The sequence below is a fragment of the Hemitrygon akajei genome, chromosome 8, assembly GCF_048418815.1.
Source record: "Hemitrygon akajei chromosome 8, sHemAka1.3, whole genome shotgun sequence".
Lineage (NCBI taxonomy): Eukaryota > Metazoa > Chordata > Chondrichthyes > Myliobatiformes > Dasyatidae > Hemitrygon > Hemitrygon akajei.
Window position 1 is genome coordinate 62,462,726 of NC_133131.1, and position 16,976 is coordinate 62,479,701.

General features: G+C 52.8%; 1 protein-coding gene across 1 annotated transcript in view; it reads right to left on the reverse strand.

Moving 5' to 3' along the window:
• Positions 1-1,474: 1,474 nt before the first annotated feature.
• The window catches only part of pex19 (peroxisomal biogenesis factor 19), a 44,974-nt gene continuing 29,472 nt past the window's right edge, over positions 1,475-16,976 (reverse strand). The window contains exon 8 of the mRNA XM_073053923.1: positions 1,475-2,067. Coding sequence (XP_072910024.1) covers positions 1,984-2,067 — 84 coding nt within the window. The 3' untranslated portion in view covers positions 1,475-1,983. The remainder of the gene's footprint in view (positions 2,068-16,976) is intronic.

Sequence of the window (16,976 nt, forward strand, 5' to 3'; positions counted from 1 at the left end):
GTTTCCACATCCTTCTTGTAGTGAGGCGACCAGAACTGAGCGCAGTACTCCAAGGCCAAGAGTCTTACCATTAATACCATTCTGCCATCATATTTGACCGACCAAAATGAACCACTTCACATTTATCTGGATTGAACTCCATCTGCCACTTCTCAGCCCAGTTTTGTATCCTATCAATGTCCTGCTGTAACCTCTGACAGCCCTCCACACTATCCACAACACCTCCAACCTTTGTGTCAACAGCAAACTTACTAACTCATCCTTCCACTTCCTCATCCAGGTCATTTGTAAAAATCACAAAGTGTAGGGATGCCAGAACATATGCCCGAGGCACACCTCTGGTGACAGACCTCCATGCAGAATATGACCCTGACCTGTCTACAACCACTCTTTGCCTTCAGTGGCAAGCCAGTTTCTTAGCGTTTATATGCTCGAGCTTTTGAATCTGGTGTAAGTCATCCCTACAATCTCCAAGATCCTTTTCCAGAGTGAATACTGAAGGAAAGTACTCATTAAACCCTATCTCCTCCAGTTCCATACACACTTTTCCACTGAGGGGATCATCAGGGCCTCTTTTCATATTAGATATTAGCAGGAGCACTGCATACAAAGGGCTGTTAGCTTTGTCAGTGATCCCTCCAATCCATCCCATGATCTGCTTGACCTCCCCACTACATCACACAGGAAAATTAGGACAAGAACTGTAAGGATGGGAAAGTTTCTTCCCCCCCCCAATTGAACTCCCAGGCATCATCACAGCTGAAGCTCCAGTAGTGTTAAACTGTTTACTTTTTAACTTGTATCGTTATGATTTCTTAACTTAGTTGTGGTAATATTACTTTGTGCTGTGTGTGAGTTAAATGTACTGTGCTGTGTACCTTGGTCTGGAGCAATGTTGTCTCGTTTGACAATATATGGTATACAGCTGAATGACCATAAACTGAACTTGAATGTTGCCTGAGACTTGCTGTGCTCAGGCATGGGCTGCTTCACCTGCTGAGACAGGAATTGTACAACACTCGGTATGGAAGCAGGGACGCTGATGGAGTTGCCAAAGACAGATGGGCCCAGGACACTGCCCGAGGGAACTCCTGTACTGATGCCCTGGGAACAGGGTGAATGAGACATCTGCAAATACCATGTTTAAGACCACAAGGCACAGAAGCAACATGAGTTGGCCTCCACAGCCTACTGTGGCAATGAATTCTAGATTCACCACCCTCTGGCTAAAGAAATTCCTCAGCATCTCTCTTCTAAAGGGACGCGTTTATATTCTGAGGCTGTGCCCTTACTCCTAAACTCCCTTACTATTGGGAATGTCCTCTCTATGACCACAATCTGGGAAACTCACTTGTAGGGAAGGTTTTGCCTCCAAACAGTTGGGGTGGTTTCCCCTTGAATGCCCACAATGGAAGCGACAAACAGATCCAGCATAGAGAGGTGTGCGCACAGAATTTTACATCCACAAAGACAATTCAGACAAAACTCATAAGTTTATTAGCTTGTTACATTAATTATGATAATCAAAACCCAGTCATTATATACACAAATCCCACAGCGACAAGTTAATGTAAGTTATACAGAGTCCAATTTGATCTGCGAGTGGACACCCAATATCCCTTTACAACATGCACTCAGCCAAACAGGCAGCGGGATTTCATGACGGCAAATAAGATTCTGGACTTCTGTGAATGGGAAAGGGGATTAAAGTCAGCCTGCACTCTGGTCACGAGCTCTCACTCTAGTGATGTGAACTTTGCCCCAAATTTGCCAGGAGATCATGATGTCACTGAGATGATGGTATCCATTTCTCATGGAGGGCAAGGGAGGAGAGCAGAAGCTGATCTCTTTCGGGGAGGAAGGACAGCTGGATCAGAGGGACCCTGCTCAATCCCACTCCTCACCACCTCACCCCACAAACCAGAGTTCAATGGGCGAGCTCCACACGAGCCAACTTGCGACCCAGGATCGGCTGGGGTTCTGTCACATGACCAAGCATTGCTCACTCCCCATGGCCGCGCTCTCCGATAAGTTCGCGCTGTCCAGGTCGAAGTTCAGTCCTGGAAGCTGATTTGGAGGCAGACAGAGGAAGGTAAAGAAAGACATAAAAAACATCCTGGAAATTGGGTTCTCAAACAGAGTGAAACTCCCTCTACACTGTCCCATCACACACTCCCAGGGTTAGACACAGAGTGAAACTCCTTCTACACTGTCCATTCACACACTCCCAGAGATAGATACAGAGTGAAACTCCCTCTACACTGTCCATTCACACACTCCCAGGGTCAGACACAGAGTGAAACTCCCTCTACACTGTCCCATGTTACGTTCCCCAGTAACCGGGTAATTTTACCAGCAAAGATAGATGGGTCCGCTGAGCCTGGTGCTACTATTTTCAAACGTTTTATTTATAAAGGGGCACAAACGTATGGTTAATACAAAACATTCAGATCATATACATCATCAAAACTCAATCTAAAGCATAGGTGTAGTAATAATCAATCAAAAATGAGCTCTATCGTTGTCTAGGGGTTAAACGATTTGTCCAATTAAAATATAAAAGTCTCGCCAGTTCATGGAGGCTTTTTGCCGCTTGAGGGACCGCTGCGTGTTCACGGGTTGGAGAGAGAAAATAAACTTGCCAGCCTTCTGGACTCAAAGGGTGAGATCGAGAACGGGAGTTCCTCGTTGTCAGTCCGAACTCCTTTTCGGGGTTATTAGCCACTCGATTCCCTAGCTAGGGGATCCGAATCACACGTGGCTTCCGAGCAGCTTCCCGTTATTACGAGAGGAATGAGCGATGGTGTCCGTCTAGTGCGTCGCTGGAGTACCGCCTCCAGCAGTCTCCTTTTTATCATGGCTGGCAGATTTGTAAATGTCAATCAAGGTAGGGTGAGGCCATCCCCACACCACATTGCCCGAGGGTGTCCATGTCCCTGATAGCTGGCACGTACTATAGAGTTGCAATTCACACAGGTGCCTCTAAGAACAATGGTCAACTCTGTGGCATTGTCTCTCATTTCCTGGGTCCAAGACCCGAATTAATAGCGATCTTGCGATTCTCTTGAAGGAGGGGGCTGAGGTCATGACACCCATCACACACTCCCAGGGTCAGACACAGAGTTGAAACTCCCTCTACACTGTCCCATCACACAGTCCCAGAGATAGACACAGAGTGAAACTCCCTCTACACTGTCCCATCACACACTCCCAGGGTCAGACACAGAGTGAAGCTCCCTTTACAGTGTCCCACCACACACTCCCAGGGTCAGACACAGAGAGGAGCTGTTCTGATTGCGCTGGGAGAAATCGAGGAAAAACTGCTTTATGAAGGTCGTGATTTTCTTGGAAATTGGTTTGAAACGTCTCTTGAACATCTAAGTGAGTGGCTGGTTTAGTGTGGAAACTTCATTTGGTGTTTTACTGCCAGTTTGGACGGGATTCGTTGACGGCTGCGAACTGCGTAGCACCCAGCTGTGGCCGCTGGCAACTCGCCAGGAAGCCAGGTCGCTCCAAATACCGGAGACAAACGCCGTTGTTCCCTCACTGACATCGGGACAACCTCCTTCCATCTCTATCATCGGGATTCTCGTTCGGTGTAGGAGCCAAAACATCGTTTGAGCCGTCTCGACCTCTCACGGCCTGGAAGTTCTGCAGGACTAACGGAGCCTTTCCTGGCGTTGGAATTTCTGGCACTGAGCCAGCAAGGTACTGCCGAGTACAAACTTTTCCAGCCAGATACTCAACTCGCTCCAGGACTTTATAAGCAGCACCACCACCGTATCTTTCTCGATTCGGACACAGAAGTAACATGCCGGACCAGTCTACAGGGAGTCGCAGGCCTGCGGGGAGTTATGCCAAGGCGGCTGCCTCTCCAGCCTCGGACAACGCCCTGTTTTGGTCGGTGAAAGTTGAATGCGGGGTGCAATGTATTTTGCGAACTGGAACTACCCTGGAAAAGTGCGCGGAGGCTATGGAGGACTTGTTGGGGAAAGATGGTGTTTTGGCCACCGAGAAAGAGTTCGGGAAGGCAGTGTTTTACCTGAGGAATGATGAGTTGGTGCATCGGGCCCTCAGTAGAGGGATCACGGTGGAGAACATCTTTTTACAGATGGAGCTAGTGACAGCTCCCACACAACGCATCGTCCTCGGTCACGTAAAACCTTTCATCCCCAACGAGGACCTGCTTCCCACACTAGCACGCTTGGGGCAAGTACGGTCAGAAATAACTGCCATCAGGCACAAATTCAGGAGACGCACCCTCCGGACCGTAATCTCTTTCCGGCGACAGGTATTCATGAAGCTGGAAAGGGAGGACGAAGTTGAGGGCCGGTTTACTGTCCGGCACGAGGGGGTAGATTATCAGGTGTATTGGAGCTCTGAGCGCCCACGGTGCCATGCGTGCGGGGAGGTGGGCACTTTCGGAGGGACTGTCCGAACACCCGAAAACCCAAGGAGTCCACTTCGGGAACTAGTGCCCCAGCTACCTCTGCCCCTGATCCCATTCCTGCTCCTACACCTGTGCCAGCCCCTGCTCCTGCCCCTGACCCTGTCTCTAACCCTGTCCCTGTTCCTACGTCTGTTCCAGTCTCTGCTCCTGCCCCTGTGGTTCAGGTGGCTGTTCCTGAGGCTACGTGCAGGGAGGTTCAGGCGAGGGACGGGGTGGAGCCTGTGCGGGGAAGGAAAGTGAGGAAGAAATCGAAACACATGAAGAAGTTGGCCCCCGAGACCGCAGAGCTCACGCCCATTTGCCCTGAAGTAGAGCGGGAGGCTCGGGGAAGTGCACAGTCGGACGGGGTGATGGAAGCGGAGAGTAACGCTCCATCGGTGAATCACGCACCTGTGTGCTCCTCCGGCTTGAAGAGGAGAAGGGAATGTTCCCCTAAGAGGGCAGGGAATGTAGATGAGGGGGAATCCCAGAAAGGGGTGGGGATCCGGGTGGAAGTTGTGTCCAACCCGGAATCCCCAGATGTAGCTACCAGTCCCGTGGTGGGTGGTGTGGTTGTGCAGGAAGCTAGTGCTGGGCCTGTTTGCACAACTAAAACAGACCTGGAGCCCTCCACCCAGGACTTAGCAGTAAGCGCCTCCCTGGAGGCAAATGTATTAAACAGGACAAGCGGAGAGGAGACCAAGCTCTCTCACTGTCAGCATCAGGCAGCCGGTGAATCCATTGGACCAGAGCTGCTGGGGTCCCCTTCATGCCTGTCTCCTGGGGAGGGTGATATAACCTGCATGCCGACCCCATCAACTAATGGCCTGCAGGGAGTCCCTGGGGACTTTTCCTCCATCATCGCAACTGTGGATAAGACTGATGTGACGGTGGAGCCGGAAGGTATGGGGGAGGTACCCGCTGTGCAGTGTGGGTTACAGGGGCAGCCACCTTATGCACCACATGAGGAGGAAGATGGGGGATCTATCTGCAGTGAGGGGTTGGAGGGAGATTCTATTGATAGTGAGACAATGGACATCCTCACCCCTCCTGAAAAAACCCCATTGATATCTGTGGAGGAGATCAGAGAGTTTATTCACTCCTCCGTGGGTGCAAAGCATCGGCCAAAACTCGCCTCGCTTCGCTGGCCTAGCGTGCCGAGGCTGGTGAAGTCCCTGCGAGTCATCCTCGGACGGAAGGGGAAGGGGAAAGAGAAGGGGAGGAAGAATGCTGTGTCGGGGAATGACAGATGGCAGCTGAAATCCTTTCTGGATGACCTGGTGAGGGACATCAGGGTGGAAAGCAGCCTCGCTCCTTCGGGAGATGGTGGGTCACAGGGTAGCGATGGTAGCAGTCGGACCCGGAAAGCAAAGAATGCTCTTGGTTTTCTTCGGGATAGTGCGGCTGAGGGCGCCACCGCTCTCAGTGGGAAGGGGACTGGTGCTGAGGCCTAGTGTGCTCCCGACATGAAACTTACCATAGCTAGTCTTAATGTAAATGGTAGCAGGGGCTCTCTCCGCAGATATAACAATCTCTCAGTCCTCAGGGATGGGAGATACGCGGTGAGTTTCCTGCAGGAAACCCATACCACCCCGGGGGACGAGTCCGCTTGGCTCCTGGAGTGGCAGGGCGGGGTCTACATGAGTCACCTCAGCTCCAACTCTAGCGGGGTGGCGATCCTGTTGGCCCCAACCTACCGGCCAGAAATCGTAGGAGTCCAAGATGTTGTGCCCGGCCGTCTGCTCCACCTGGCTGTGCGCCTCGATGGAGTACCGCTGCATTTTGTCAACGTGTATGCTCCGAGGCACGGGGTGATGCAGACGCGCCTATTCTGTCAGCTGTCCACCTTGCTGAGTTCCATCGATCCTGGGGACTGCGTCATCCTCGGGGGAGACTTCAACTGTACCCTCGAGGTGGAGGACCGCTCGGGCCTCCAACGCGACCCAGCATCGGCGAAAAGGTTAAAGGAGCTAGTCGGCTCCTTTGACTTGGTGGACAGCTGGTGGAATCTTCACCCCGACTCTAGCGCCTTCTCCAGAAGATCTAGAGAGGGGGGTTCCCGGATAGACCGCCTGTATATCTCTCGGGCTTATGTCTCCCGCGTGTCGGCGTCCTCCATGCGGCCGGTGTCGTGCTCGGATCATCACCTTGTGTGGATGGAATTTACTCCTCTGCACCCTCGGATGGGATCCGGGTATTGGCACTTTAACAATCGGCTGCTGGAGGACAGCCGATTCCGGGATTCATTCCGAGCGTTCTGGGCCACCTGGAGAGAGAGACGGAGAGAGTTCAGCTCCCTACGGCTGTGGTGGGATGTGGGCCTTTACGTCGGGAGTACACTAGGGGGTCGACAAAGAGGCGGGGCTCTGAGATTGAGCAGCTTGAGAGAGCATTGCTTGACCTAGAGTCCCGTCTTGGTCCGACCGGTGGAGACCATCAAATGTGGCAGGAATACCAGGAGAAGAAAGAGGAATCTGCAGCTTCAGCAGTCCCGAGGTGCATATGTGAGGTCGCGGATCCAAATGATGCAGGATTTGGACCGCGGCTCACCCTTCTTCTACTCGTTGGAGAAGTGGCGGGGAGTTCAAAAGCAGCTGGTGGAGCTACTGGCTGCTAATGGCTCCTCCATCACGGATCCTGAGGAAATTATCAAAGAAGTCCGCACTTTCTATCGGTCCTTATTCTCACCAGATCCGTCAAATATGGGGGCGTGCAGTGAGGTCTGGGAGGATTTAGCAAAGGTCAGCCCAGAAGACGCAGCGTGTCTGGACGCTCCCCTGACTCGGGAGGAGCTGTCTCCTGCCCTTCGGCAACTCCGGAGGGGTAAATCCCCTGGCTTAGATGGTCTGAGTGTAGAGTTCTATCAGGCTTTTTGGGATGTCCTGGGGGTCGATTACAGCCTTGTTCTAGGGGAGAGCCTAGCCACCGGGGAAATGCCCCTCTCATGGCGGAGAGCTGTTGTGGTCCTGCTGCCCAAGAAGGGAGACCTCCGCCTGCTAAAGAAATGGCGCTCAGTCTCCCTCTTGTGCGCGGACTACAAGATCTTCGCCCGGGCAATGGCCAACCATCTTGGTTCAGTACTGAGACAGGTGATTCACCCTGACCAATCTTACACGGTCCCGGGCCGCTCCATCCAGGACAATGTCCACCTAGTATGGGACCTGATCCACCTGCAGCAGGAGACTGGGTCCCAGGCAGCGTTTCTTTCTCTTGACCAGGAGAAGGCGTTTCACCGGGTAGACCACAGTTTCCTAATGGGCACTCTGCAGGCCGTTGGGCTCGGACCACACTTTGTGGCCCGAGTTCGGCTCCTATACTCTGCCGCAGAGTGCCTTGTTAAGGTCAATGGATCACTGGCAGCGCCCATTCCCTTCAGGAGAGGAGTACGTCAGGGGTGCCCCATGTCCAGTCAATTGTACACGACTTGTGTCGAGCCATTCCTGAGCCTTCTTCGGCGAAGGCTGACAGGTCTGGTTCTGCGTGAACCGGACATGGAGGTCGTCCTGTCGGCCTACGCCGATGATGTACTCCTCATGATGACAGATCCCAATGACCTGCGGAGGATGCGCGAGTGCCAAGAAGTTTTCTCGGCAGCATCCTCCGCTAGGATCAACTGGGCGAAATGTTCCGGACTCTTAGTGGGTCAGTGGCAGGTGGACTCCCTGCCGGAGGAGATGAGAGCTTTTGAGTGGAGCACTAGACGTCTCCTCTATCTAGGAGTCTACCTGAGTCCTTCTGGGGAGACCTGGCTGGCGAACTGGCAGGACCTGGAAACGAAAGTCATGGCCCGGCTGGGGTGCTGGTCAGGCCTTCTCAGGGTGCTTTCCTATCGAGGCAGGGTGGTGGTCATAAACCAGCTGGTGGCCTCCATGTTGTGGTATCGGATGGTCACCTTGGCCCCTCCTGCCCCGTTTGTTGCGAGAATGCAGAGGAAGTTAGTGGACTTCTTCTGGGGCAACAGGAAACACTGGGTCTCTGCAGCGGTCTTGAGTCTCCCAGTGGGAGAGGGCGGACAGTCGCTGGTGTGCGTTCGAACGCGACTGGCGGCTCTCCGCCTCAGGACTCTGCAGAGATTCCTGGACGCCGAGCACCCTCCCAGGTGGCACGTGTGGGCGACTTTCTTCCTCCGGAGGGGCTGCTGTCTTCACGAAGACATGCGGCTACCACCGGCGGGCGTCAGCCGTACTGCTTTGCGGAGTCTGCCCGGCTTCTATCAGGACCTACTGAGAGTCTGGAACATGGTCGCCTCAGGCCGGGAATCCCCTCCTCAGGCAGAGGGCGGGGTCCTGTCTGACCCTTGCCCTACCTCAGTGGATGTCAGTGCGGCTCAGTTGTGTGGACCGACTCAGGCCGAGCTGCTTGTCGGGCCCAGACCCCGCAATCTTCTCCGGGAGCCGTGTCCACACAACTTGAGCCGTCTCTCATCGATACCCACAGTCCCATTCAGGGATGCAAGTAAGAGGTATTTGTATGGGCTGCTGCTCCACACCCTCCACTTCCTTGCCCTTGTCCACCGTCCCGACACACCATGGCGGTCGGTCTTTCCACCCGGAGGTGAGGCGGGTCCCCACTGGAAGTCCCTTTACGAGGGGGTTCTTCCCATGCACCTGGGGGATCTCGGCTGGAGGGTGCTGCATAGAGCGGTGCCCTGCAATAAGTTTTTTAGTTTGTACATGGATCTCCCACCCGCATGCCACTTCTGCGGGCTGGAGGAGACCGTGTACAACATGTACATGGAGTGTGCGAGGCTGCAGCCTCTTTTTGCGTATTTGCGTGGGCTGCTTCTCGCCTTCTGGCTGCATTTTAGCCCCACCCTATTTATATATGGTCATCCAGTAAGGAAGGGGGCATGGAGGGATGAGGATGTCCTAGTCAACTTGCTCCTGGGGCTGGCGAAATCTGCCATCCGAGGGTCTTGGAAACGGGTGGCGGGAGGATCTCCCCGGGCAGACTGCCTGGCAATGTTTAGGGGGTATGTTCGTGCCCGGGTAAATATTGAAAAAGAACACGTGCAGTCCACGGCGACCTTCGAGGAGTTTCGAGACCGTTAGGCTCCGCAGGGTGTAAATGCCATCGTGGATAGAGATGGCAACATTTTGGTGTAATGTCTATTGTCTATTTGTAGTGAAGTAACTGTGTTTGCCACTGATTTGTATATATTATATAGCACCGATATTTGTAATAAAGGATTTTGTAATTTTAAAAAAAGGGTCAGATACAGAGTGAAACTCTCTCTACACTGTCCATTCACACACTCCCAGGGGTAGACACAGAGTGAAACTCCCACTACACTGTCCCATCACACACCCCCAGAGATAGATACAGAGTGAAACTCCCTCTACACTGTCCCATCACACACTCCCAGGGTCAGACACAGAGTGAAACTCCCTCTACACTGTCCCATCACACACTCCCAGGGTCAAACAGAGTGAAACTCCCTCTACACTGTCCCATCACACACCCCCAGAGATAGATACAGAGTGAAACTCCCTCTACACTGTCCCATCACACACTCCCAGGGTCAGACACAGAGTGAAACTCCCTCTACACTGTCCATTCACACACTCCCAGAGATAGATACAGAGTGAAACTCCCTCTACACTGTCCATTCACACACTCCCAGGGTCAGACACAGAGTGAAACTCCCTCTACACTGTCCCATCACACACTCCCAGGATCAGACACAGAGTGAAACTCCCTCTACACTGTCCCATCACAAACTCCCAGGGTCAGACACAGAGTTGAAACTCCCTCTACACTGTCCCATCACACACTCCCAGAGATAAACAGAGTGAAACTCCCTCTACACTGTCCCATCACACACTCCCAGGGTCAGACACAGAGTGAAACTCCCTCTACACTGTCCCATCACACACTCCCAGGGCCAGACAGAGTGAAACTCCCTCTACACTGTCCATTCACACACTCCCAGGGTCAGACACAGAGTGAAACTCCCTCTACACTGTCCCATCACACACTCCCAGGGTCAGACACAAAGTGAAACTCCCTCTACACTGTCCCATCACACACTCCCAGGGTCAGACAGAGTGAAACTCCCTCTACACTGTCCCATCACACACTCCCAGGGTTAGACACAGAGTGAAACTCCCTCTACACTGTCCCATCACACACCCCCAGAGATAGATACAGAGTGAAACTCCCTCTACACTGTCCCATCACACACTCCCAGGGTCAGACACAGAGTTGAAACTCCCTCTACACTGTCCCATCACACACTCCCAGAGATAAACAGAGTGAAACTCCCTCTACACTGTCCCATCACACACTCCCAGGGTCAGACACAGAGTGAAACTCCCTCTACACTGTCCCATCACACACTCCCAGGGCCAGACAGAGTGAAACTCCCTCTACACTGTCCATTCACACACTCCCAGGGTCAGACACAGAGTGAAACTCCCTCTACACTGTCCCATCACACACTCCCAGGGTCAAACAGAGTGAAACTCCCTCTACACTGTCCCATCACACACCCCCAGGGTCAGACACAGAGTGAAACTCCCTCTACACTGTCCCATCACACAGTCCCAGGGTCAGACACAGAGTGAAACTCCCTCTACACTGTCCCATCACACAGTCCCAGAGATAGACACAGCGTGAAACTCCCCCTACACTGTCCATTCACACACTCCCAGGGTCAGACACAGAGTGAAACTCCCTCTACACTGTCCCACCACACACTCCCAGGGTCAGACACAGAGTGAAACTCCCTCTACACTGTCCCACCACACACTCCCAGGGTCAGACACAGAGTGAAACTCCCTCTACACTCTCCCATCACACACTCCCAGGGTCAGACACAGAGTGAAACTCCCTCTACACTGTCCCATCACACACTCCCAGGGTCAGACACAGAGTGAAACTCCCTCTACACTGTCCCATCACACAGTCCCAGGGCCAGACAGAGTGAAACTCCCTCTACACTGTCCATTCACACACTCCCAGGGTCAGACACAGAGTGAAACTCCCTCTACACTGTCCATTCACACACTCCCAGGGTCAGACACAGAGTGAAACTCCCTCTACACTGTCCCATCACACACTCCCAGGGTCAGACAGAGTGAAACTCCCTCTACACTGTCCCATCACACACTGCCAGGGTTAGACACAGAGTGAAACTCCCTCTACACTGTCCCATCACACACCCCCAGAGATAGATACAGAGTGAAACTCCCTCTACACTGTCCCATCACACACTCCCAGGGTCAGACACAGAGTGAAACTCCCTCTACACTGTCCCATCACACACTCCCAGGGTCAGACACAGAGTGAAACTCCCTCTACACTGTCCCATCACACACTCCCAGGGTCAGACAGAGTGAAACTCCCTCTACACTGTCCATTCACACACTCCCAGAGATAGATACAGAGTGAAACTCCCTCTACACTGTCCATTCACACACTCCCAGGGTCAGACACAGAGTTGAAACTCCCTCTACACTGTCCATTCACACACTCCCAGAGATAGATACAGAGTGAAACTCCCTCTACACTGTCCATTCACACACTCCCAGGGTCAGACACAGTGTGAAACTCCCTCTACACTGTCCCATCACACACTCCCATGATCAGACACAGAGTGAAACTCCCTCTACACTGTCCCATCACAAACTCCCAGGGTCAGACACAGAGTTGAAACTCCCTCTACACTGTCCCATCACACACTCCCAGAGATAAACAGAGTGAAACTCCCTCTACACTGTCCCATCACGCACTCCCAGGGCCAGACAGAGTGAAACTCCCTCTACACTGTCCATTCACACACTCCCAGGGTCAGACACAGAGTGAAACTCCCTCTACACTGTCCCATCACACACTCCCAGGGTCAGACACAAAGTGAAACTCCCTCTACACTGTCCCATCACACACTCCCAGGGTCAGACAGAGTGAAACTCCCTCTACACTGTCCCATCACACACTCCCAGGGTTAGACACAGAGTGAAACTCCCTCTACACTGTCCCATCACACACCCCCAGAGATAGATACAGAGTGAAACTCCCTCTACACTGTCCCATCACACACTCCCAGGGTCAGACACAGAGTTGAAACTCCCTCTACACTGTCCCATCACACACTCCCAGAGATAAACAGAGTGAAACTCCCTCTACACTGTCCCATCACACACTCCCAGGGTCAGACACAGAGTGAAACTCCCTCTACACTGTCCCATCACACACTCCCAGGGCCAGACAGAGTGAAACTCCCTCTACACTGTCCATTCACACACTCCCAGGGTCAGACACAGAGTGAAACTCCCTCTACACTGTCCCATCACACACTCCCAGGGTCAGACACAAAGTGAAACTCCCTCTACACTGTCCCATCACACACTCCCAGGGTCAGACAGAGTGAAACTCCCTCTACACTGTCCCATCACACACTCCCAGGGTTAGACACAGAGTGAAACTCCCTCTACACTGTCCCATCACACACCCCCAGAGATAGATACAGAGTGAAACTCCCTCTACACTGTCCCATCACACACTCCCAGGGTCAGACACAGAGTGAAACTCCCTCTACACTGTCCCATCACACACTCCCAGGGTCAGACACAGAGTGAAACTCCCTCTACACTGTCCCATCACACACTCCCAGGGTCAAACAGAGTGAAACTCCCTCTACACTGTCCCATCACACACCCCCAGAGATAGACACAGCGTGAAACTCCCTCTACACTGTCCATTCACACACTCCCAGGGTCAGACACAGAGTGAAACTCCCTCTACACTGTCCCACCACACACTCCCAGGGTCAAACAGAGTGAAACTCCCTCTACACTGTCCCATCACACACCCCCAGAGATAGATACAGAGTGAAACTCCCTCTACACTGTCCCATCACACAGTCCCAGAGATAGACACAGCGTGAAACTCCCCCTACACTGTCCATTCACACACTCCCAGGGTCAGACACAGAGTGAAACTCCCTCTACACTGTCCCACCACACACTCCCAGGGTCAGACACAGAGTGAAACTCCCTCTACACTGTCCCACCACACACTCCCAGGGTCAGACACAGAGTGAAACTCCCTCTACACTCTCCCATCACACACTCCCAGGGTCAGACACAGAGTGAAACTCCCTCTACACTGTCCCATCACACACTCCCAGGGTCAGACACAGAGTGAAACTCCCTCTACACTGTCCCATCACACAGTCCCAGGGCCAGACAGAGTGAAACTCCCTCTACACTGTCCATTCACACACTCCCAGGGTCAGACACAGAGTGAAACTCCCTCTACACTGTCCATTCACACACTCCCAGGGTCAGACACAGAGTGAAACTCCCTCTACACTGTCCCATCACACACTCCCAGGGTCAGACAGAGTGAAACTCCCTCTACACTGTCCCATCACACACTGCCAGGGTTAGACACAAAGTGAAACTCCCTCTACACTGTCCCATCACACACCCCCAGAGATAGATACAGAGTGAAACTCCCTCTACACTGTCCCATCACACACTCCCAGGGTCAGACACAGAGTGAAACTCCCTCTACACTGTCCCATCACACACTCCCAGGGTCAGACACAGAGTGAAACTCCCTCTACACTGTCCCATCACACACTCCCAGGGTCAGACACAGAGTGAAACTCCCTCTGCACTGTCCCATCACACACTCCCAGGGTCAGGCACAGAGTTGAAACTCCCTCTACACTGTCCCATCACACAGTCCCAGAGAAAGACACAGAGTGAAACTCCCCCTACACTGTCCATTCACACACTCCCAGGGTCAGACACAGAGTGAAACTCCCTCTACACTGTCCCACCACACACTCCCAGGGTCAGACAGAGTGGAACTCCCTCTACACTGTCCATTCACACACTCCCAGAGATAGACACAGAGTGAAACTCCCTCTACACTGTCCATTCACACACTCCCAGGGTCAGACACAGAGTGAAACTCCCTCTACACTGTCCCATCACACACTCCCAGGGTCAGACACAGTGTGAAACTCCCTCTACACTGTCCCAATACACACTCCCAGGGTCAGACACAGAGTGAAGCTCCCTTCACAGTGTCCCATCACACACTCCCAGTGTCAGACACAGAGTGAAACTCCCTCTACACTGTCCCATCACACACTCCCAGGGCCAGACAGAGTGAAACTCCCTCTACACTGTCCATTCACACACTCCCAGGGTCAGACACAGAGTGAAACTCCCTCTACACTGTCCATTCACACACTCCCAGGGTCAAACACAGAGTGAAACTCCCTCTACACTGTCCCATCACACACTCCCAGGGTCAGACAGAGTGAAACTCCCTCTACACTGTCCCATCACACACTGCCAGGGTTAGACACAGAGTGAAACTCCCTCTACACTGTCCCATCACACACCCCCAGAGATAGATACAGAGTGAAACTCCCTCTACACTGTCCCATCACACACTCCCAGGGTCAGACACAGAGTGAAACTCCCTCTACACTGTCCCATCACACACTCCCAGTGTCAGACACAGAGTGAAACTCCCTCTACACTGTCCCATCACACACTCCCAGGGTCAGACAGAGTGAAACTCCCTCTACACTGTCCATTCACACACTCCCAGAGATAGATACAGAGTGAAACTCCCTCTACACTGTCCATTCACACACTCCCAGGGTCAGACACAGAGTGAAACTCCCTCTACGCTGTCCCATCACACACTCCCAGGGTCAGACACAGAGTGAAACTCCCTCTACACAGTCCCATCACACACTCCCAGGGTCAGACACAGAGTGAAACTCCCTCTGCACTGTCCCATCACACACTCCCAGGGTCAGGCACAGAGTTGAAACTCCCTCTACACTGTCCCATCACACACTCCCAGAGATAAACACAGTGAAACTCCCTCTACACTGTCCCACCACACACTCCCAAGGTCAGACACAGAGTGAAACTCCCTCTACACTGTCCGATCACACACTCCCAGAGATAGATACAGAGTGAAACTCCCTCTACACTGTCCCATCACACACTCCCAGGGTCAGACACAGAGTGAAACTCCCTCTACACTGTCCCATCACACACTCCCAGGGTCAGACACAGAGTGAAACTCCCTCTACACTGTCCCATCACACACTCCCAGGGCCAGACAGAGTGAAACTCCCTCTACACTGTCCATTCACACACTCCCAGAGATAGATACAGAGTGAAACTCCCTCTACACTGTCCCACCACACACTCCCAGGATCAGACACAGAGTGAAACTCCCTCTACACTGTCCCATCACACACTCCCAGGGTCAGACACAGAGTGAAACTCCCTCTACACTGTCCCATCACACACTCCCAGGGTCAGACACAGAGTTGAAACTCCCTCTACACTGTCCCATCGCACAGTCCCAGAAATATACATAGCGTGAAATTCCCCATACACTGTCCATTCACACACTCCCAGGGTCAGACACAGAGTGAAACTCCCTCTACACTGTCCCATCACACACTCCCAGGGTCAAACAGAGTGAAACTCCCTCTACACTGTCCCATCACACACCCCCAGAGATAGACACAGCGTGAAACTCCCTCTACACTGTCCCACCACACACTCCCAGGATCAGACACAGAGTGAAACTCCCTCTACACTGTCCCATCACACACTCCCAGGGTCAGACACAGAGTGAAACTCCCTCTACACTGTCCCATCACACACTCCCAGGGTCAGACACAGAGTTGAAACTCCCTCTACACTGTCCCATCGCACAGTCCCAGAAATATACATAGCGTGAAATTCCCCATACACTGTCCATTCACACACTCCCAGGGTCAGACACAGAGTGAAACTCCCTCTACACTGTCCCATCACACACTCCCAGGGTCAAACAGAGTGAAACTCCCTCTACACTGTCCCATCACACACCCCCAGAGATAGACACAGCGTGAAACTCCCTCTACACTGTCCATTCACACACTCCCAGGGTCAGACACAGAGTGAAACTCCCTCTACACTGTCCCATCACACACTCCCAGGGTCAGACACAGAGTTGAAACTCCCTCTACACTGTCCCATCGCACAGTCCCAGAAATATACATAGCGTGAAATTCCCCATACACTGTCCATTCACACACTCCCAGGGTCAGACACAGAGTGAAACTCCCTCTACACTGTCCCATCACACACTCCCAGGGTCAAACAGAGTGAAACTCCCTCTACACTGTCCCATCACACACCCCCAGAGATAGACACAGCGTGAAACTCCCTCTACACTGTCCCATCACACACTCCCAGGGTCAAACAGAGTGAAACTCCCTCTACACTGTCCCATCACACACCCCCAGAGATAGACACAGCGTGAAACTCCCTCTACACTGTCCCACCACACACTCCCAGGATCAGACACAGAGTGAAACTCCCTCTACACTGTCCCATCACACACTCCCAGGGTCAGACACAGAGTGAAACTCCCTCTACACTGTCCCATCACACACTCCCAGGGTCAGACACAGAGTTGAAACTCCCTCTACACTGTCCCATCGCACAGTCCCAGAAATATACATAGCGTGAAATTCCCCATACACTGTCCATTCACACACTCCCAGGGT